The sequence below is a fragment of the Phyllostomus discolor genome, chromosome 11 (genome assembly GCF_004126475.2).
Source record: "Phyllostomus discolor isolate MPI-MPIP mPhyDis1 chromosome 11, mPhyDis1.pri.v3, whole genome shotgun sequence".
In the NCBI taxonomy this organism is placed as follows: Eukaryota; Metazoa; Chordata; class Mammalia; order Chiroptera; family Phyllostomidae; genus Phyllostomus; species Phyllostomus discolor.
Window position 1 is genome coordinate 79,608,101 of NC_040913.2, and position 23,165 is coordinate 79,631,265.

Here is a 23,165-nt window from a genome sequence, read left to right on the forward strand (position 1 = left end):
TTAAACCGATGTCCGTCTGTCCTGTTACTTGCATCAATCCTTGGAACAGAAGTGACTGCTCACACCCCCCTCCCACATGGCTTGGCTCCTCATTTCCCTCATTCGTCGTACAATTAGGCTTTGATTATTTTTAACTGCACGCCTTGCTGAGACGGAGGAGGGGTTGTAGTTCCAGGGCTGATCCAGAGCACACACCCCTCTTCCTTCAAATGCAGGAAGTCGTACATAGGGTTGCCAAAGCGGGATGGCATGTTTCCCAGTACTGTGGAGCGGTGGAGGGGGTGACAAGTCCAGGATCAGAGGAGCAAGATCAAGGCTTTTGAACCGTTCACCAGGAGGAGACAAGGTGATGGGGTCAGAGAGGCGTGGTGGAGCGGCAACAAACAGAGAACCAGGGGCCTCTCATTCCTGTTCAGGCCATGCAGCCTGGAGTGAGCTACCGAAAACCCTTCGGGCCTTAGCGTTGCCTTTTCTCAGCAAGGGTTCTCAACTTGGCTGTCCGACAAGGTCCTTGCTAGTTCCCACTGGCCCTGCATTGCTACTTGAGGGGAGCGAGTGAGTGTTGCAACTGTGGTGGGTTCGTTCCCACGGAGTGACAAAAAGGAGTATCTTTGTGCAGCCACCGTCAGTACTTGTAACAAGTACCCTTAAGGAGATGTCACCTGTTTGGTTTGATGAGCTTTGTTAGGGAGCGTTGCTTGGTAATTACCCTTTGTTTTATTAGTAGTCATAGTTATTTAGGGTTAAATTAAGACATTTAAAATATTACATGCCGTTAAACTTGTTAATATCTGAGTTTACATACAACGTGTTTTTGTGCCTGACTTAAAACACACCTCGTAGGAAAATGCATGTCTCTGGAGGAAGTGGGTCAGGTGACACTCTCCTAGGTGCTGTGGGGATGCAGCCCCTGGGGTCCAGGGTCCGGGTGGGGAGTCGGGGAAGTGGCAGAAGGGTGGCTGGGGACAGCCCAGGACATATTTGTTTGGCCTATTTAAGAGATTGCTCTATTCCATGCTAAATTTGCAAAGAGTTTAACTTGAGAAGCTTAGAAAATTCAGTAGAAAATACATTTTCACAGTATGTTAAGCCGGAACAGACTATTTTGAGCTGAGCAGACCTTGGAGATAAACCAGTTCAGCTCCGTCCCTTTGCAGCTGGAGGGCTGAGGCCCAGAGGAGTCGCGCCGTGTCTGGGCCTCGCGGGGAGCTGCTGGTGCAGCCCTGGCCTTGGACCCGGGACTCGCGCCGGCTCCTTGCCTTCCCCGCCCTGCAAACGTGCTCGCCCAGCCTTGGCAGAGCATTTTCCTGGACACGGAGAAATCCGCCGTTACTGTTAAAGCCAAGGTTGCAAGAGTCGTTTTTAATAATAATTTATTAGAGCTATATAATCAGTTGCAAATGATAATAATTTATAGTTAATGGAAGAAATGGGTGTGCTCAGTAAAAAGCCACTTATTAATGGTTGTGCTCTAGTCAGAGCTCTTGAGCTAATTTAAGGGGGACAGCAGGGTTATGTCAAGAGCAGAGCAATCCCCAGAGTCCAAGGAAAGGAAGCCTGTGCGGGTTTTCAGTGCATGAACTGGAACCCGGGACTGGTCTGGGTCACTCTGTCCCCCTCTCCCGGGGTCTGTCTGCGTCTCCTGCCCCAGACCTCCTGTGCTGTCTGTCACTCTCTTTGCCCGTTGCCCTTCTGACCTGGTCTCGGTCCTCTGTCTCTCTGTCCCCGGTACCTACCTCGGTCCCCCGTCTCCCAGCTGCTCCCCCTCCTGTCTTCTGTCCTTCTGCCTCAGGTGTGGTCACCTCTCAGTGCCATTTCTGTGTCTCCCTAACGACTTGCCCTGTTTTTCCTCGTCCCCTCAGACCAGCCTCTCTGCTTCAGCCACTCCCACACTCTAATTCTGTCTCTCACCCCGTTTCCAATTCCCCGGGCAGCCTTCCAGTCCACCCGCCTCGCCTTTTCTCACCGCGCAGTGTGGTCCTCCCACATTTCGGAATTGGCTGCCCCGGCCCAGGCGGTCAGTCCTGCTCTCATTGGGAGCAGGGGTGCAGGTGGGGGGGGGGGCTGCAGGAGTGCTGGGAGGGGCAGCCGGTCCTGTGCAAAATGCCCCTGTATGGGGTCCCATTTAGGCCTCACAACAACCTTGGGGAGGTAGAAACTTGGGCCTCATCCCCTTAGGGCCATCAGCTTAGGGCCCCGATGCCCGGAGATGGTGGCTGCCTGGAGGTGGTGGCACTGGGAGCCAGCCCCTGGAGTGAGCACTGCCCCGTGGTCCCAGCCCTGGGCTTTCGGGAGATGAATCAGGTGTTCCCGACATGCCCAGGCGCTCTGATGCCAGGGAGGCCCACCTGTCCTTGGCACAGGTGTGGAAGGTACTGTTAAGGCACCTGAGCTCTCGGGTTAGGCTTGAGATCAGTAGGATTTTATGAAAACTTTGTTTGAAACCCTGCATGGTAGCTACTAACAGCTTCATACGCTTGGGGTCTGAGGAGGATTCCTTGGATGTAGGTCAAGTCCTTTAGAAACCCTAAAGTAAGGTTTAAGCATTTAAACCTCGCTAGCTGGCTTTGAAATATCCCCTCCACCCCTTTTAGAGAAAAGGTGAAGCTCTGGCATCCGTCAGACTTTGATGAATTAGCGGTGGCTGCCCCGTGTCTGGCACAACCCAGGTGTCTGCCCCTGGAGACTGGGTTCGGACACAGGAACTGCAGGTTGCAAATGATAATTCGGGAGGTCGGTCATCGTTTCTGCACCATCTTGCTTTCGAACAAAGATTTTAAGTACTTTTCTGCATGCCGTGAAATTTGCTGCGATGAACACTAAGAACCAAGAAATGCGGGGTGGCAAGGGGCTCAGTAGCCAGTGAGCTCTCCTTTCCTCTCCCGGCCCCCCCTGCTCTGACCTCCTGCCACGGGGCCCCGCAGGCCTCCTGGCAACTCTGCACAGAAGCTGCTAATCCCCCGGCAGTTCATCGTGGCTCCACAGCAGCTGCTCCCAGGCACAGCCAAGGCCAGGCAGGGAGTGGCCGTGGACCCCGGGGAGTGGCCAGCAGGGAGGTCTGTGTAGCTGGACCCAGGTGCCGTCCCTGACTGGACGGTCACCTCTGCTGGCTTTTCAAGGAAGAGGGGCCGGGCGGGATGCTGAAACTCGAAGGTTTGCTTGGCTTGCCAGAGAGGAGCTTTTCTCTGTCACTTGTGCTATTTTTTTTTCTTAATCAGATGTGTGATTTTGGTTTATGAAAAGCTTCCTGTGGATTCTCCTTTTAGATCCTTTGATTCCATGATGCCAAGGGCTCCTGGGCTTGAGTCTGGAATCACAGCTCCCATGTCGCCTGAGCCCAGTTTCCCTGTTGGGCTGGCTGGCCGCAGTTTGCCCCTGGGTGCCCCTGGCCCTCAGCCGCCCTCAGGGGAGGAAGCAGGCCCAGCGGGGGACCAGCAACAGGTCAGGTGGGGTGTGGGCACGAGACTCACCCTCCCAGGGGGACGCGAGGTTGTTTAGAAACGGGGGTGTTGGTAGTAAATGCCAAACAGATGAAAGGTCCTTATTAAAAAATTAACATGCGGCATGAGTCCATTTATATAAAATTGTGTGTGTGTGTGCGCATGTGCACACAGGCGGCACAGGGAAGAGGAAGAGGCTGAGATTCAAGGAGTGAAGGAATAGGGAAGAAGGCAGCTCTCACTCTAAGAGGGCTGTGAGATAACTTACTATCTGATGAAAGGAAAGAATGTGGCACTTATGCCCTGAGGCACAAGTCAGCCTGGTGGCAGAGAGAGCAGGGAAGGCCTGACTCAGTGTGAGCTCTCTCGGTGTGTCTGAGCAGGAGGAAGGGAGTGAGGGCCGCCCGCTGGCTCCGCCCTGCATCCTTGCCCAGGGGAGCAGGGGGAAGCAATGGTACCTCTGCTTTACCCATCTTATTTGAATTTACTTATTCAAATGAGTACATGCTGACTTTTATAATTAAAAATAAAAGTAAATTTAATGTAAGACTTAAAAAAACCCAAGATAGCCATTTTAGGGAGGAAAAACAGGGAAAAGATTGCAATTCACACCGGAGTAGATTATTTTGTTTTCTGGGTAAGGGATAGTCTGTGTACACGGCCCAGAATTTGGGGTGCACAGAAGCCTCCGTGGGAAAAGGAAGTCGTCTCCCCATCCACGGCCGTCCACTGGCCTCCTGCAGCCAGTTTAGCCAGATTCGTGGGGTCATCGCAGAGATGCTGTATGTTTTTACACATACATATTTGTATGTATCAGTGGAGAAGAGAGAGCCCTCCAAAATGGTAATGTGATAGAAATACTGTTTTGTATCTTTTTTTTCATTGAAACTGCACACTGGGCATAGTGATACATACAGAGCTGTCTGATTGTTTCTTTTCTTTTTTTTTTTAATTGTAGGCTTAGAGTGGTCACTTTTTTAAAAGATTTTATTTATTTATTTTTTCTAGAAAGGGAAGGGAGGGAGAGAGAGAGAGAGAGAGAGAAACATCAATGTGCGGTTGCTGGGGGTTATGGCCTGCAACCCAGGCATGTACCCTGGCTGGGAATAGAACCTGGGACACTTTGGTTCCCAGCCCGCCCTCAATCCACTGAGCTACGCCAGCCAGGGCTTGATTGTTTCTTTAATCAGTTGTGTAGTAGTTAGTTGCATACGCTGGTTTTATTTGACCAGCTTCCTACTGATGAGCACTTGAGTTGTTTTTTGGTCTTTTGCTTCAGAAACAGCACCAAAGTAAATGCGTACAACTGTATCCTGTGACGTGTGTGGTACGTCCATGGACAATTATCTTGAAGCGGAATCATCAAGTTTCTCCCCAGAGGGGAGGTGACATGCACACTTCCTTCCGAAGCGAATGAAAGGACCAGTGTTCTCGAGAGAAGCGCTGCCTTGGAGTGACGGGGACTTCTGGAAGGTGTCAGGAACATCCGACAGGCACTTCTCTCTGGACCTTGGTTTCTCTGTGTCAGATGAAAGCTTTCTGAGGAAGAAATAAACACTTAGTGAGATGCTGCTATGTGCCAGGCTTAGGTTTAGGTCTGCTACAAATGTTATCACTGACTCCCTGTAGCACTCCTGTGAAGTGTGTGTGTGTGTGCACACGCACTTGTGTGTGTGTAGACACATTAGCCACAGTTCACAGGGGACAAGCAGGAGGCTCAGAGAGGCTAAGTAACCTTTCCTAGGTCACACAGTGGATATGCCGAGAGGAGAGGCAGATTTCTGACTTTGTCAAAGAACTTGTGCTCTTTCTGATTCATTCTCTCTCTTTCCTTCCCTCTCTCTCTCCTTCCCTCTCTCTCTCTCTCCCAACTAGAAGTCTCTGTGGCCCTTGCATGGCGGAAAACCTGGGGCTTCACTGGGCAGTGAACCAGGCATATGGTTGGCCTATCACGTTGGCATGGCTTGTGCCTCAGAAGTCCCTTTTCATACATTTGTGGGGTATAAAGAGGAAGCTTGCTGTTGGATTATAAGGATTATTCTTAACCTACAAAGGTCTGTGTTCCAAAAGTTATTTTTTGTTGACTACCTGTGAGGGAGAAGACCGCCCCGGAGCAGCGGTGCTCCGAAGGCTCGTTTGCTTCTGGGCCAAACCACAGGGGCACATACGACCCTCGACGCTCCGACAGAGGACTTCATTCCTCGGTGCGCTCGGTCCACAGGGCCAGGGCCGCAGCGGTGAGGAAGGAAGCCAGGAGCGGTGAGAGCACCCACATTCTCTCGGGAAAATACTGAGGAGTGAATAGCTGTACTGCATGGGGCACGGCTACAATGAGGTGGGCGGCTGGGACCGAGGACACAGGACAGAGGGTGACAGGGGGCTTGCCTGGGCGTGACAGACATCTCTGTGTGGGGAACGGGCCACTCACTACTTTAAAAGTTAGAAGTGTGTCGGTTGGGTTGAAACCCAAAGCCACTTTGGGTTTCAAGTGGCTTTATTAAACTAATAATAACTCCTGATATACATGAGGTTCAGTGAAGGAGCTTGGATATAATTTGGTGCCATTTTTTCAGCTCAAGACATAAAGAGATTTCTTCCTCCCATAAAAGCCAGGATACATTTTTTCGTAGATGATAGGGATTATTATGGCCGTTCTTCATTTTTCTGTTTGTTTTACCAAAAGTGGTGTCGTTCCCAGGCTAGACGGAGAGACAGTGGTGCCCTTTGAGCCAATCTTGTGAGCTGGCCGCTAGGTTCCGCTTTGCTTCCAGACGGAAGGGCCCAGCGTCCTTGTGTCTTCCCAGCCTCAGCCTCATCTTCGCCTGAATGTTTGGTGGGATGGGGTTGGGTGGACTACAGCTCACGGCTCACTTCCCACCTGGCAGTGGGCGGAGAGTGACTTCCTGAAGTGGAAGAGGAGGAGGAGGAGGAGGAAGCCACACTTGTGAGTCTCTAGCTGATTAGAGCCGGTGGGAGTGTGTTTACCTTGACCTACGCTACTGAACGTGGTAGGTCTCACAGAGTGTCCTTCAGCGGTGGTCATTGAGACATTTCTGTGTTGTTGCTGCTCCTTGGAAGTTTATAGCCACCAATTTTCTTTACCTGCTCTGATCTACTGCCTCAATAGCTGTTAGCAGGTAGCACCACCTACCAATTATTATTAGGTACTGGTAGTATCTAGTATTGTTAATATTAGAACTTTCAACATGATGGAGTAGAGCTTCAGCTTGAATTTCATCTAATAGAATCTATACTTTTTCCTTTTCTATATATCACAGTGAGGCACAAATGAAACAATCGTAAGTTGAAAAAAGTACCTCAGCAAACAATATATGCGCCTGTGGCATTTCTGCCTTTGTGGATTGACCTCTGAGATTCCTGGGTTCTTTAGCCTGAAACTCTTTGCATATGGTAATGGTATTCGTCCTCCCTGAGCTCTGCCAGGCCTCTCGTGTGCTTGGGAAGGGTGCTCATGCTGAGACGCCGGTTGATGTTCCTCAGCGATGGTGTAGGTTCTTGGTTAACGGTAGGGCTCCGTCTGGTTGGAGCTGAGACATGGTCAAGATGTAATGGCCTGCAGTGAGATGCACAATTGGAGAGGATACAATTTGGTAAGCTTAGACATCTGCATGTACCCACAGCACTGTCATCACAGTCAAGATAATGAACCATTCCATCTCCCTCAGGAGTTTTCTTTCACTTACTCCTGTTCCTTCCTCTCCCTTGTCCCTCCCTGTCCCCCGCCCCTACCCCAGGCAGCCACTGACCTGCCTTCTGTCACTGCGGATCACCTTGCACTTTCTGGAGTTTCATATAAATGGAGTTGTACAGTAGGGACCCTTTTTCGGTCTGGCTCTATTCACTCAGCACCGTGCTCTCCAGATGCACCGTGCTGCACACACCCGCAGTCCATCCTCTTGTTGCTGAGCAGCACTTCACTGTGCCCTGCACCACAGTCCGTTAGCAGCCCACCTCAATGGACATTCGGGTTGCTGTTCATTTTTGGCCATTTTGCACGAAGCTGCTGTGAACACACACATCTAAGTCTTGGGATGTATGTACGCTTTCTTTTCTTTGGGGTGAATATCCAGGAGTAAAGAGCTGTGTCACACAGTAGGGGTACACGCCAGCTTTTAAGCAGCGCCACCAGCAGCGTGTGCCCTCCACACGCTGACACTAGGCGCGTCAGCCTCTTCCGGTCTCCCGGCCTCCTCGCAGGTGTGAGCGGGGTCTCGCGGCGGGTGTGTATGCACTCCCTGATGATCAATGAAGCCGAGTGTCTCTTCCTGCGCTTATGTGCCATTGGCACGCTTTCTCCGGTGAAGTGTCTGTTCAGACCTCGGCCCGGTTTTCTTTAGTGGGTTATTCTTCCTTTTACTATTATTTTTTTATTATTGTTTTTCTATTACAGTTGTCCCAGTTTTTTCCCTTTTGCCCTCCTCCCTCCAGCCCCCCACCACAGCCCAGCCCCACACTGTTGTCCATGTCCATGGGTCATTTATACATGTTTTCTGACTGTCCCCGTCCCGTTCTTGCCACCCTTACCCCTCTGCCCCTCCCCTCTGGCAGCTGTCAGTCTGTTCGATGCATCCGTGTCTCTGGTTCTAGTTTGCTCATTAGGTTATTTTGTTCACTGGATTCCTCTTCTAAGTGAGGTCACATCATATTTGTCTTTCACCGACTGGATTATTTCGCTTAGCATAATGCTTTCCAGCTCCATCCACGCTGTTGCAAAGGGTAGGAGCTCCTTCTTTCTCTCTGCTGCATAGAATTCCATTGTGTAAATGTGCCATAGTTTTTTAATCCACTCATCTACTGACGGGCACTTAGGCTGTTTCGACATGGAATGGTTGGTTCCATTATTCACCGTCTGTCTAGGGCCTGCTGTGTGCCGAGCTCTGGGGTCCTGGGAAAGGACTGACTTTAGGGGACGGGGCCCACGGGCAGGTAGAGTTTGATTTGGACCAAACACTTCAACATCCAGGTGGCGGGCGATATTCAATGGATGTTTTTGATCTCAGTCTAGTATTCAAGCAAGAGTTCAGGACTGGAGGTAAACTGAGGCCTTGGCGAGGCCAGTGGCCTTGTGAGGTGGTGGTTGCACTGTGTACTGAGCTGCCCCCAGAAGCGGTCCCCCCACACCTTCCCTCCCCCCCGGCACTGCTCCTGCCTCCCACGAAGCCGGTCCTATGTGGCCGTGGCGTACTTGGTAACGGGCTGTAATGCTGCCGTGACTGTGCCCTTCCTTCTCTTTGTCTGCCTGGGTGTAGGCTCGCAGGTGGAGTGCAATGGACAAAGAACTCTTTCTTGTGCATAATTACAACCTTTAAGAGGCTGGAGAGGCTAAGGAGACCTCAGTTTTGATTGTTTGTGCAATTTACTGCTTTCCAGGTCATCACAGATGCTTTTTGCTTGTTGCAATTGGCCTCCAGTCCTGGCTGGACCTTCTGGGAACGAAGCTTGGGTGGGGGAGTGGATGAAGAAAACCTCCTGCTGGGAGAGGCCCCAGCTGGACCATGTCCCCTGTGCTGCCGGGCTGTGCATGTGGGAGATACCACTCACGTGCAGAGTGGGGAGCCGAACCATCACGAGGTCCCCTGCAGCCTTAAGGCTCTGCTGTCCGTCCGACTCTCACTTCCGTGGCCCTTCTGAGCTCCCCCGGCCCTGCCCAACCGACGTTCACCCCTCTTCCTCCTCCTTCCCTCCCTCAGAGAAAACGACTTTGCAGAAACTCGTGTCATCTTCCTTGCTAGGAGACAAGAAGAAAATGAACGGTTTCTGATCCTTTCTGAGGACTTCCAATGGCTCCCTGAGTATGTCAGAATCTGGCCGGTTTCGATAAGGCCTCTGGGGCTGTGTTTCGAATTTCAGTTGAGGCCATAAAAGTTCCTCCCACTTTCAGTTGAAAAGAAAACTAATGTGGGAGGGAGACAGTTTCGGTCTGGATGCTTTTATGCTGTCTGCATTACCGTCTCTGAGCCTGGAACCACTTCCAGCAAGGAGGAGGTGACAGGCCATCCGAATGAAGAGTGGCCTTCTGAAAGCACTTCATTCCAGCCAGTGGGCTTTTCACAATCCTGACTTGCATTTCGAGAACGAGAAGGCCGGGCCAGGCCTGGACTCTGATCTCCCTCCCGCCCCCTCTCCCAAACACACTTTGATCTGTGAAGCGTGTCTAATCCTCGGCCAAGTCTGCTGGAACCTTATCCAGAGCAGGAAAAAGGGAAATATTTTTCCTTTCTTGGGTGGATTTGTATTTATATAAACCCTGAGCAATGAAAATGGATCCAAGTGGCAGGCACACGCATCTGAGGGGAGGCGAGGTGGAGCGAATGAATGGCGGGAAGAGGCAGGGCGGTCTGTGCCTCTGCCCTGAGTCGGCTTGGATGGTGGTCAGATGATGTCTGACCTTTCAAGGGTCAGGGGAGAGGGTGATACAGGACCCCCACGCATTCTCTGAAGGGTGCGTCTCTGTGCAGGACCACTGCAGCACAGCGGGGGCCGAGCCAGTGGCCCGTCCGTTAACTCCTGGTCTTGCCTCCAGTGAGCTATGTGCACAGGGTGGGGCCAAAGTCGGTCGACAGTTGGGAAACACAGAGTTTGCTCTTGTGTTATTAGTTATTGTCTAGTTTTTCATACGAACAACTGTCAACCTACTTTCGCCCCACCCTGCACGTATGTGAATGATTCATTCACCTCATTCCTTTGTCGTGACTGAGGGAAGAGTGTTGCAGGAGGCCTGAGATGTCTCTGACTCAGCCTCAGAAGGAAGCTTTCCCTTCCCGCCACGTGACCCACTCTTGATTTACTTGCATGGATTTGTAGGGCTAACCTTGTAGGGCTAACCTTGTAGGGCTAACCCATCCCACCTCTCCTGGGTAGAGAGCTTTGAAAGTGCGCTTGCCATGGATACGAAGGCTTTCTTGTCGTAAAACCACCTCATTTAAGCTTCAAGTGATGCCTTGTGGTTTTACATTTCTAGGACCCGGGGTGGTTCATTTTTAGTCCTTCTAGAAAAACCTCACACAGAATCTAAAGACAGGATCTCTTGTTTTGGGGTTATTGCAGTGGGTATATTATCTGGTCTAATGTGAAGCTGATGAAGATGCCGAGAACAGGAAGTAGGGAGAACTTTGATATCCAACCATCTTTTATTTTGCTGTTGTTCCCTTTTTTAGAACCAAAAGCAAAGCCCTTCCCGGGAAGGCGCCTTGGCTTCCTGCGACTTCCCTGGGGTGATTTCTCCTACAGACTAATAAAGGCCGCAGGAGCCAGGTTCTCCTGCCGTCCCAGGTGTTTATTCCGGTCTCCGGGATTCTCATTTTGTTGTCAGCGAGAGCCTCACACTTCAGAGTGGAATCTTTCCGAAGTTTCTCTTCATCCCAGTGCTGTGATTTGGTGAAGGAAACCTGTGGGGGACCCAAAACGTACAGAGATCTGAGGCTTTTTCCGCAGGTGGAGAGGGTCTAGGCAGAACAGCGTGGGGGAGGCTTTCGTCCCACTGCAGGTGTTGGCATGAGGGGGCGGGGCCGCAGGGAGGGGGTTTCAGATAGCCGAGCACGAGGTAGCAGTCGGAAAGAAAGTTGGGCGTGTGCCAATAAAGGCAAAAAGAGACATAGGAAAGTGGCGTGTCAGCTTATCATAAGGGGGACGTGACTGAACGCAGGCGGATTTCTTATCCTGGGCCAGACATTTAGTCAGATGCTTTGGAAGAGGTGCGGTGGCCTGAGGTCGCAACTCTTGTGATCCAGAGGAGACCTGAGTGGTTATTGATCAGGGAGGCGCCCCATGGACCAAGTGCCACTCTTCTTGGCTTGGCTTAGCCTACCTGAGGCATCCGGGCACCTTCTGTCCCTCAGACCAACAATGAGAAGAAAGCTTTGTGTAATGATAAGCCGATGTGACTCTTAGGACTGTCTTCTCTGTGAGGAACTGGGCTGAACAAGGGAAAGTTCAGCTTCTTTGCTGCAGACGCCATCAGAGGAAAACTTTAAGCTGTCATCTGTGCCCCCGTGGGGCCTGCGTGTGGCTTCAGTTGCGTTATCCGTCAGGAGGGTCTGAGGACGTCACAGGTGGGGATCATTGGAAGTCACAGAGGTAGTCGAGGGTGTGATGTTCATCTCTCCTTCTGCCTGTAACTGTCACCACGACCACCATCTTGGAGGATGTTGGGAAGAAGTTGAAGCGAAGTGTTCCAATTTAGTTCGTTTCGTGTAGCTGATGACCAGGCCGTGCAAACTCACAGAAGACAGATACTGAGTTCTGCCCCTAGTTCAAGGGCATCTTTAAGAACCCCATTGGCCTGCTTCTGTTTGGCTTATAGATGATACTATATTACTGATAAGACTTTACAAATTGTCCCCAAAGATCACAACACACAAGAGCATTTCTGAGTGTTTTTAAAAAAGAAGTCCCGGCATTCAGCATCAAAACCGGACTTGAGAATTCTACCAATGGCCGGACGCTGGTACATTGCCTAGAACCGGCTGGATTTTGACCTTTTGAGGAACTGCAGGGCTGTGCGGGGAGACTGAAAGTGCAGTTCCGGAAGAGGCTCACGGTTTCTGGTGGTGCATGTGTTTGCAGCTGCCTTTGGAATTCATCCCGTCGGATGTGGCTAGTGAAGAGGTCCTATCAGTGTGACGCATTTCCAGGAGGAACTAACTGAGCCAACAGCAAACTGTGCTCACAGAGAGAACGCAGCATCCCTGCAGTTTGGGGGACCACTCCCTGAATTCCAGAACTCCCTAAGAGTGTACGTGACTGAGTTCTGAACAACATCTGTGGGCACGCCAGCTGACTTCCCAGTGGCCCAGCTGGAGGATTCCTGTTGGATCTGTGGGTACCCCACCCAGCTTTCCTGGGAACGTTGTTGGCCCCCAGAGGACAGGTCCCTGCTGGCTTCCGTCAGCTGGCTGTGGACTAGTCCAGCCTGGAGCAACCCAGCCGATCTCCCCGCCATCTAGGGGGCTGTGCCACGCCCTGTCCAACCGGGTCTGGGGAGGGCTCCCCCACATCCAAAGTTTTCTTCCTTAGACAGACCCCCTCCACCTGAGGGTGTTCTTTAGAGTTCCATTTCCTCTTGATAGTAAATTCCTGTGAAAAAGTCTCTAATTGTTTCTGTGAGGCCTCATTCTGTGCCTTCTGTCTCCTGGTGAGACCCTGACTGACCCGTGCGGTCAGTAAACCTCGTCGGGTGTGGAGCTAAGTCCCCAGAGTCCACGATGTCCTGCTGTTTCTCGAGGACCGGCAAAGGCGTCCAGTTGATTGGTGTGATTAAAGGTGTCAGTTTGCTTTTACATTTTTGATAAAAACCTATTTTAAGTAGCAAACAGTTGTTATTCGCCGTCACTATTTTTAAAGATGGAGTTGCCTACCATGCAGCTGGCTGTCTTCTCATAAAGCCCATCACAGCAAAGGAGTGGGTGGTCTGGTTATCTTTTCAAAATAGCGGTCCAGGCATCGCCCGCCCGCCAGGGTCCTTCGTCATCTTCGTCTCCCAAGCCTCGGGATCTTTCATGGGTCCTTCCCTTTGCTCATCCACTTGCTCCTCCATCTGCCCACCCATTCATTCTGGTAGTTCGGACACGGAGCCTTGGGGAAATCCAAGGAACGAGTCCACTTTCCTAACTGTTGTTCTCAGCGATGGTACACTGAGCTCACAGAGCACCAGTGACAGGTACAATGTAAGTCACAATGTCTCAAAGCGGCGTCTCTGGTCACGGTCCCCATCCACGTCCCACTCCTCATTGAGGCGGAGACTCTTCAGCCAGTTGCACCCTCACCCCCACCCTCCTGCTGAGGCTGCTGCTACCACAGCCCCCGGGGACCTCCCGCCCGCCTCCCTTGTCTGCTGCTATTTTGCTTGTCCGCTCAGCAGAATTTGGTGCAGCTGATTACTTTTTTCCCCCCTTTTGTGAAGCCGCATTCTTGTTTCCCTTCTGCCCCCTGACAGTTCCTGGTTGGTCTCGTTCCCTCCTCCCCGGCCTCTAAATTTTCAGACCCCCAGGGCTTTGTCTGTGGGTCCTTTCTCTTCTTCATCCACTCACTTTTCTAGGCAATGCCATCTACTCTTTCGCCTTTAAATATCACCTAATTGGCCGATCCCTCCCAAATCTCTACCTTTGGCTTTAACCTTTTCCTGAAAAGTCAGAATAGCCCATGTAATTACCTATTCCCACCTCTGTTTAATAGTCTCCACATTGCCCACAGTCTTGCAAATAGTGCCTCCATCTGCCAGTTTCTCAAACCAAAGATGTAGAATCATCCTTGACCTTCTCTGCCTCTGGCCCCCACATCCAGTTCATCGGCAAGTCCTTTCGACTGACCACAAAACACACGGGTCTCTCCGTCTCCCTGGCGCCTCTCCAGGCCGGGTCTCCACCCTCTCCTGCCTGCCCTCCTGCGTGAGCCCCCTGACGGTGCCCCTGCCCTTGGCTTGCCTCTCTGCACAGCAGTCAGAGGTCTCCTTACAACAGGTCTCACGTCATTACGTCGTTTCTGCTTCCTTTGTGCGTGCTCTTAAGTGGGCCCAGTGTCACGTTTTTAGATGTTCAGTGTTTACTTCTCCAGTGTGTATACGTACTTTCTGGACTTTATTTTGTCTGAGGACAAAGCGTCCTTTTATCTCGACCTGGATTTCCTGTTCCATATAAAGGTGACCAAGGAGTTCTCCTGTCCTTGCTGTCTCAGAACACCTGCTGGGCTTGCAAAGGGGGGGACCTTCCTGTCCCTGCTTGTCCACAGGATGCGGCCTTCGTCCCCAGGAGGCCTGGGACACATGCTGTCGGTGTCTCATCTGAGCCACATCACACTCACATTCTATTAACAGACAGCCATGCACTCCGGGCTGGAGGGGTGTGAGCTGTAGAATATTAGAGCTGGAAGAGGCCTTAAAACGCCTAGAGACTATCTTATTTAATAGAACCTATATACCTATTTCAATTTCAAGACTACTGTTACTGTCTGGAGGGCTGGTCATAACCTAGATCATTATCCTGGAGTAGGAAGTGAGGTTTTTTTGCATTGGAAAGAAAGTTTTGGGGCTTTTAGTATTGTGGTTTGGGTCATCAGTGTGATAAATCTTTAGCACTTTCACATGTGTCTAACATTCGAGAGTTCTGATGATAAGCAGAGAAAGTGGAGCTTGTTTCACTTATTCTTGGTTGCTTTTTTTTTAAATCATGGTAAAACTTGGTGTTGTTTCACAGGTTGGAGCTGGGCAGTTTGATGAGTTTGCTAGCACCTTCCTGCTGGAAATCTTGAGCAAGTGTAACTAAGAATAGGTTTCCATAGGTTTAATGGGCACGAGGAAACCGGTCAGGGACCTAACACAGCTTCAGTCACTGCAGACTGTGGTCTGCTCCTCAGGCCACATTCCCGCGTGGCCAGGAAGACCGACCGCATCGTAGCTGCGCATGCACCGAAAGCCTCCAGCAGCGGAGGGGGCCCCAGCAGCTAAAACGGGCACAATTCAGCCTTTTTTTGGTATTCACTCAAACATAAAAGTGAACAAACGGTCTCAGGACCTCTTCATCTGGAATGACCCATTTCACTCGAAATTCATTTGTGTTGCTCTGTCAGTTTATGTTTCCAATTAGGACGTACTTTCAAGTTTACATTTCCACAGTGAAATGTCAGCCTTGTAGTTTTTAATGATGACAGAGAATTCCATCTGATTAATGTGTCATGCTTTAATCATTTCCCCATTGTTACATGTGGGAGGGTTACCAAGTTTTCACTGTTTTATAAACAGTGTTGCTATGAGTTGTCTTTGGATAATTATTGTCAGAAAGCCTGGCCTGCTTCTTGAAGCAAGTTCCTGAAAATGGAAATGTACCAGGTTCCCTGTATACGCCTTCCTTTCTCTCTCTCTCTTTTTTTGGTAAAAGTGACTTAGGCATTGATCTTTTTTATTTGGTCGTGCTGACACATGTAAATAATTCTAAATTTTTTTCATGTGAAGTTTTAAAACTTCTGGTGAGGCGGTGTTTTGCACTTAATTTACGGCCTAATGGTTGTGTATAGCTTTGCCATTAAGAATCTGGGCACTGATCACATATTCACGGGAATTCTTTATATATTTGGAACAGTAAGCTCTTATAAAATCTGATCGCTATAACAACAGTGTCAGGAATTTACTAGAGGCCGGATACGATGTTGAGATTTGCATGTGTTATCTAACGTAGCATCACGACATCCCAGCTACAGACAGGACAGCACTCATCGGAGGGTAAGAGTGGCGTCACACAGTCCTGGGTTCGGATTCTGGCACTGCCACTCCTTCCTTGGGACTGTCCCCGATGAGTACGTGACTCCTCGGAGCCTCACTTTTCTCCTCTTTACGATGAGGATGAGAGTTACACTTGCTTCAGAGGGTTGTGAGGAGGACTCAGATAATGCATTTACGGTGAATGGTAAAAACACATAATAAATAAATGTTCAGTAAGTATTAGCTGCTATTGTGATTACTTTTTTCTTCTGAGGTTAATTGGCATTTTTCAAGTTGATCTGTACGACACCACGGTCCCAGTGAAAAGCACATGTATTATTTTCTACTCTGACCCGACAAATGTGACTGGGTCTTCTGGGTCAGTATTCCTCACTCCTCCATGTCTTTTCCAATCCTGCACGTTAGTATCAGCCTGTCCTTCTCATTGCCTCTCTAGCATCTTGTACAATGTTCCTGGGGGTGTCCATGGTGCAGGACTAGGGTTCTGTTTTTTTGCTTACTTGGCTTTCCAGAGCTGAAGCCCACCACATCCGGGACCTTGCTGTGGACTCCCGCATCCCTCGTCTTCTGCAGCCCCTCGTGCACAGAAAGGGCTCCCTATGTGGATTCTCAGTGCGTGGCTGTCCTGTAGCTTAATCAAATTTTTGTTAAAGAAATTTGAGATGATGAGCTTCTGGGTTTTTTTTTTATATGCTATGAACCACGCTTTGTATTCGTGATAAGATTGGTTTTGTGTGGAGAGGAAAAAGCTGTTTCTGTTATTTTCTTAATCGAGCAGTTGGGCACATTTCTTAAACCCCCAAATGACTGTCTCCGTGCCGTAGTTTTTTTGGAGTGCACAGTTGTACAAGAGATGGTGAACTGTCCTGCTGGCTGCTCAGCTCTCTGCAGTGTCAAGTGCATATCTCACGTGCATGAAACTTCCTGGTGCCCGTAACGAGTGTTCTCTGTCTCGGTGGCTGGCCACGCTCCGAGGCGCAGGACCCGGACCAGACCAGCTGCCTGGTGCTGCTGCACGATACTGGCTGGGGGTCTGGGCGGTGGGGGCAGGGACAGTAAGGCTGCTGGTGTAGTAGAAATGAATAACCAATGCTTTATAGTCCACTGTAACTTATTTTTAAATGCTCTGGCATCTGGCCTGCTCACCCAGCAAGGGGGCCTGCCGAGCCAGGCTGGTGCCAGGGAGGCGCTTGGGGTCAGGCTCGACATCTGTATTTGTACCCTAGGCCCACGGGCAGAGTGCAAAGGTCGGGAGAAACCAGAGAGGTCCAGCCGGGCTATGCTCAGGCCTTGTGGGCACTCGTGGGACAGAATGTGCACATTGAAAATATCACGTGAGGCCTCAGGGGAGGGCGGTCCAGGACCAGGGCTGTTACGAGGCCTGGGGCGCCCAGAGCACCTTCCCGTGGCGGGTCCAGCTCCGTGGCTCATGGCGGGTTGGCCGGTGTGAAGACGCACCGCTCTCTCTGGGCCCCGGAGCAAGTCTGTGTAGCCCAGAGAGCTTCCGACTCGTCAAGTGGTGCTTGGACTGGGGGACTTCCAGGTTCCAGTCCCGCTCTAACATGCTGTTACTGCGGCTTCTTTTCTTCACAGAGGTAACACCTGCTGTTCACATTTTTAACTTGCACTTCTACATTTTGGGGTCTTTTCTTCACTGGTATTGGAGTATATAGTTCAGATACCTATGATATGAGCTAGTCGTGGTAAATTCAATTTTGCAGTATAAGTTTTGGTGTTTGCAGTAGTTTGGTCAAGGAACTCAAATTGCCTTTGATTCCTATGGTGCAGAGCCATGTAAAAAATGTTCAAATTGGGAAATACATGTCTTTCATAAAAGCCACGTCATTGCTTAGTTCGTTATTTAGAAATCGTGTTGTTAGATTGTTCTTCTGGGAAAGATGTGTTCTGATATAAAGAAGCAGCCCCCAGTTTGGGGAGGAATTAGAGGGTGGTAGCGAAGGGTGAGCGCCCATGAGATGGGTCCCCAAGGCCACACACCAGGTCTGCCCCTGGCTGGCTCTGGGCGTGTGGTATGCCAGCCACAGAGCCTGCCTGAGCCGTAGCTTCGTGTCTGTAAAATGGGGGTGAACCCCACGGGGACATTGTCAGGATGGGAAGAGGTGTACATTTCAAGCTCTCGGTTCAGTGCCGGCGTGAGAGAACGTCAATCAGTGTGGGTTCTGCTGAAGGGGAGACGTTCAGAGACACGGGATTTCTGAGGCAAAGGATTTTTGTGTCGTCACATCATGAACTTTGGGGCCCCTAGAATTTTTAATCGGTGGTGCGAGCGACGATACCATGGAGTTGGCTGTGATTTCAGTAGCGCCTCTCTCCCGTTGGTGTGCATTTTGTGTCCTTGGTTTGGTTTACTCACTTCCTGTGCTTAGGGAGGCGAATTTAGGCAATGACGGGCACCGTCATCCGCCAGAAGCTGCTGAGCTCTGCCGGAGCGAGGGCACCGTGTCAGCCGTGGCCAAGAAGAAGGGCCGCTGGGCAAGGGGGTGGACGCCAAGGAATGGAAGTCATCGCTGCTCTCGGGGATTTAATGATCTACTTGGAGAGAAATTCCATCCGGGTCTTGCAGAGTCTACAGATTTCCTTGTAGCGTGGTGGTAGTTCACCCATTATGCTAGTTAACTGTTTTTACTAGACCCCATGACAATGAGATCAGATCGTTTGGTCTTTTCAAATCCGCACCCAGACCTCCTCCCCAGGAAATCCTCTTGCCGGAGGGAAGCTGGGTGTTTGCCTGGGTAACACCTTGTGGCTGCATCTCCAGGTCCATCCCGCAGGGCTCTGTTGAAAGGCCCGCCTCCCGCCTGCCCCGTCCTCGTCAGGAACACCTCCTTGGCAGCCCGTGTTCCTCGGGGCTCTGGGGACCCTGGCTCTGTTTGCCCGACATATAGACAAAGGTGTCCGGAGTCAGTCTGTGAAAAGCAAGGTGGGAATATTGGCAGGTGTTGTCTTTGTCCCAAACGGGGGGCCTTCCTGCCGTGACCCCCAGGATGCTCCCCATGACGATGCCGACGAGTGTGTCGGCAGTGCGCATGGGAGCTGAGCCAAGGCTGCTGTTCCGGTTGGTTGGACCTTTGTTTCGGGGGCCATTGTCTGTGGACCCCATGCTTCCTCACCACCTGCCCTCCCCTCGCTTCCTTCAACCCCAGCTCTGCGTCTCTCTGTTGTCTGGTCCCATTGTGAAGGTCAATCTCACTAATGCATTTTTTCTCTGTCCTCCTGCAGGGGAGCTGCTGAGTCAGCCCAGACCCGAGGGCGTGGCGGAGATCATTTGCCCCAAGAATGGCAGTGAGCGAGTGAATGTTGCCTTGGTTTACCCACCTACACCGACTGTGATCAGCCCCTGTTCCAAGTGAGTTCCTGCCTTGGGGGCCCCTGTCCTGAACTCCCGGTCCTGCCCCAGTAGCTGTGATAACACAAAGCCAAGTGAAATTGTATCTCAGCAGGCCTTGAAGAGCAGCCCCACCCCCACCCCAGGCGGACCTAGCTGTCTGGATGAAATCACTGCCGTGGCTCGTGTAGCAAACAAGGAACTTCTATTTTTTTTCTTATTTGTGTTTTTTTTTTTAACTTTTGCTGAAAAAAAAAAGCCAGAGTACTTTTAACTGCTTTATTGAGATATCATTTATATACCATATATCATTTAGTATATTGGCAGATATACACAACCAAAAAAAAAAGAGAGCATTTTTTTGACGGATAGTCTTAATCTGGGCATTGCAGAAGTAAGTGGGCCCCACTTCAAGGAACAGGGAGGGCCCAGTAAATAAGACAAGCTCACGGAAAAACCTGTGGTAGATTATTTTTCCCCGAGGTCTTTGAATCTGTATCGGTCTTTGATAATCGGAGGCTGTGCTGTTTGCTGTCATCTTCCCCCAAATGATGGAGGATGTTTGTGTGTGAATGCACTTTGGCATACGTCACTAGCTTAGTATTATAGATAAAATTCTTTCTGGTTTTTCTTTTTTGTACTATTAAGAACCAAACTAAAACCACGTTTAAACCAAGATAAGTATCTTACCGCTCATCTTGAAAAATCGTAGCCACAGGTCTGCTTGGAGCAGATCTTGCATCTGGGCACTCTTTTCAGCCAAGTGTCCATGCAGGACACTTGCATTTGTCTTCCTACACAGAACACTTACACTTTTTTCACATGTAAGACTTTACAGGGAGGCTGGGAAGTTTGCCCTTGAGGACGCTGACCTGCCGTCTCACCTGGAGAGGCTTGCTCACAGCTGCATTCCAGAGAGCTGTGTGATGGGGGCCAAGCCTCCGTCCTGTCCCTGCAGAGCCTGCTCCCTTGCCCTCTGCCTGCTCCCTGCAGAGCGGGGGTGGGGTGGGGGTGGGGGAGGCCTGCCTCAGCAACTGCCAGAGTGGACTGCTGTCCTTTTTCTCCAAACTGGGTCACTCATTAGACAAAACACCCCTAATCTCTCTTTTCTGGGAAATATCACTGAACACCCAAAGGGAACTCTTATCTCATGCGATTACGTCCAGAATCCCATTTTTGCTAATGCGAGTGTAGATAATTCCTCACTAACACGACCCAAAGACGTTGTCAAATGTTGAAGTGCTTCTTAAACATTGAGCAGGATTACACAGTAACTTCACGTTAACCAGAAAACTCCCTGTCCTGAATACATCAAACGGCAGAAACCGTGCTGTTCTTTGAATTGGTCTCTTTCGTCCAGATACCTCAGGGTGCAAACGAGGAGCCATTACAGAAACAGCAGCATGTGGCATGGAGAGAAACAGTTGTGCATACACTTTGCATTTGGTGTAGACCTTCCTGAGCCAGGAGAGACGTTAATGTATTTTGCCGTAGACACTTGGCATGTACTAGGCAAGACGGAGTTAGAACGTACCATATCCACTTGCACAGAAATCACAGTGGCGCAGCCTTGTGCCATAGCGTCATCGGTGTGTTCCCACGGGCCCCTTGTTGTACTGCCGCAGAAAGACACCTACACCAGCCCAAAAACATGCCGTCGGCCCCTCTGTCTCACACACAGGTGGTTCTACCTGAACGAACAAGTCTTTAAAGTCCCGAGTGACCAGAGCCACCTGGCCTCAGACATCTGGATGCTGGAGGGAGTGCCTTTAGGACTGAACTGCTTTCCGCAGACCTGTGTGAATGGTTTTATTTTGAAATGGATTAAAAAAAAAGTCACACAACGGATGGCAGGTTGGAATGTAGCTCTCAATTTCTCAATGAAGGAATATCTGCAGAAACAAACAGCTACAGGCCAGGCCCGGGAGGAGGTCGAACTTACAAGTAGATGACAGTGTATTGGGAGCAGGGGACTTAGGAGACTGATGAGGAAAGCTGCTACGGGAGGTGGTCGTACCTCCACACGTCTGGGCCTGAGAGTTAGACTCGGGGTCCCAGCAGACACGAGAGACTGGGAGACGGGCTGTTTCCCTGGCCTTGCGACTCCAGCCAAGTTAACTTGAGCAGGTCACTGTAGAGTGATCATTGACTAATGTCATCCCATGATGTGCAGGTGGGGGGCCCTAAGGGTGGGCTCTCTGGCCCGTGGGCCTTGCAGAGCGTCTCTGGCCAACAACCAATTGGCAGCGCAGAGCTAAGCCGATCCACGCTGCCGGGATCGGCACAACCCGTCCCACTGCAGTTCAGCTTGAGCACTGAACACGTAATTTGTTGTTCAAATCAGGGGAGGACTGAGGGGGACAGGCCGGCCGTAATTATGATGCCAGGACAGTAGGCATCAACCAGAACTGTCGCAGGCCATAGAGTAGTCACCCTGCTCTCAGGTCATCAATCTGGGTCTTAGGGTGGTTTCTAAAACAACATTCCAAGCTCTTCTTGGACCAGTTTTCTGCTCTCCCCTGGAGGCCACGTTAGAGGCTTGCCATTCAGGTGCCTGCTATTTGACCACACACACAATAATGGTGCCGTTATTCGACTGGATATTCCTCGTGGATTTTAAGTGTCTCTGTTGCTCATTTTAAAAGTGTTCTAGGTGTCTTATTCCCCAATCAGGAGTGACAGAGAGTAAGAAGTAGGTAGTGACTTTTTAGAGAATGTCATTTACTCTTGTAACTTGTCTCAGCGGTTGGTGAGACAAGTGGTTGGTGAGACATATGGTTGAGGCCATATAGATGTTCCCCAGGGAGAGGTTACCTGTCCTGAATGGAAGGAAGTGCCTCTCCTCCTGCACCCTACCCTCCAGGGAGAAACCCCGGTGCCCAGGGGCTCCTCGTCCCCTCAGCTGGTTATCAGATAGAGACGTGAGTAATTTCCGTACTTCGGCTCTCCTGGGCTGATTCTCGAGGACATTTGCATTGGAGATGAGATGAAAATTCATCTAGCAGCAGATTTGCTGGGTTGCTCTAAAAAATGTTGACTTCCTTAAGGATATAGATTCCAATACATTTTTTTAAAAAATCCTTACCCAAGGATATGCTTATTGATTTGTGGGGGTGTGGGGGTGTGGGGGGGAGGGGGGAGAAGAAGGAAGAGAGGCATCGATCGGTTGCCTCCTGTGCATGCCTGGCCTGGAATTGTATGCACCTGGACTGGGGCTCGAACCTGCAACCTTTTGGTGTATGGGATGATGCTCCAACCTAGTGAGCCACTCAGGCAGACCTTGATACATTTTAAAAGCTCTATTGAGGTATACCCTGGCCCACTCAATGATTATTAATATATTTGCAATTGTCAACGCAATCTAATTTTAGAACATTTTCATCACTGCAAAGAGAAACGCCCCGCCATTTGTAGTCCCTTGTGTCCAACAGAACACCTGGCTCCCTGCAGTCAATGCACATTTTCAGTATCGCTTTCAGGAATGGTTTTGCTGCCTGTTGTGTTGGCATTGACCAGGGGTGTGGTTTTAAAGAAATTCTTATGAACACTGTTAATCCTGGCCCAGTTTAGTCTAATGGCAGCGAAGTGACTCGCACCCCCCACTGGCAGCCCCCTCTTTCCTGGACAATAGAGGGGAATTAGAAGTGCTCGGGTGGAGAGCAATTTCAAACATGGACGTTGTTTTTAGAGTAGTTTAGGTTCATAGCAAACTCGAGCAGAAGGTCCAGGGAGGTCCCATATGCCCTTTGCTTGTACACACGCACAGCCTCCCCCACCATCAACACCCCCACCAGAGTGGGACCTTTGTCGCAGCCGATGAACCTGCACTGACACATCACACCGGAGTCCAGGGTTCACATTGGCGTTCCCTCTCGGTGGCGCCCATTCTGTGAGGTTGGACACACATATAATGACGTACGTCATGCACATTACAGTGTTGTCCACAGGATTTTCATCGCCCCAAAAGTTCTCTGTGCTCCTGTGTTTATCCCTCCTCCCTTAGCCCTGAGCAGCCACTGGTCTCTTTCTTTTCAGCTTTATGAGGTAAATAATTGACAGGCAACGTTGTAAGATATTTAAAGTGTATGCTGCAGCAATTTAACACACGTGTACGTTGCGGAAGGATTTCTACCACCTGGTGAATGAA

General features: G+C 50.4%; 1 protein-coding gene across 2 annotated transcripts in view; it reads left to right on the top strand.

Moving 5' to 3' along the window:
* MFHAS1 (malignant fibrous histiocytoma amplified sequence 1) overlaps nucleotides 1–23,165 on the top strand; it is a 65,734-nt gene that overhangs the window by 34,313 nt on the left and 8,256 nt on the right. For both annotated transcript variants that reach the window (XR_004899971.1, XM_028526525.2), the window contains exon 2: nucleotides 18,913–19,039. Coding sequence is in view for 1 of the 2 variants with exons in the window: in XM_028526525.2 (XP_028382326.1) it covers nucleotides 18,913–19,039 (127 nt within the window). In the remaining variant the exon portion in view is untranslated. The remainder of the gene's footprint in view (nucleotides 1–18,912; nucleotides 19,040–23,165) is intronic.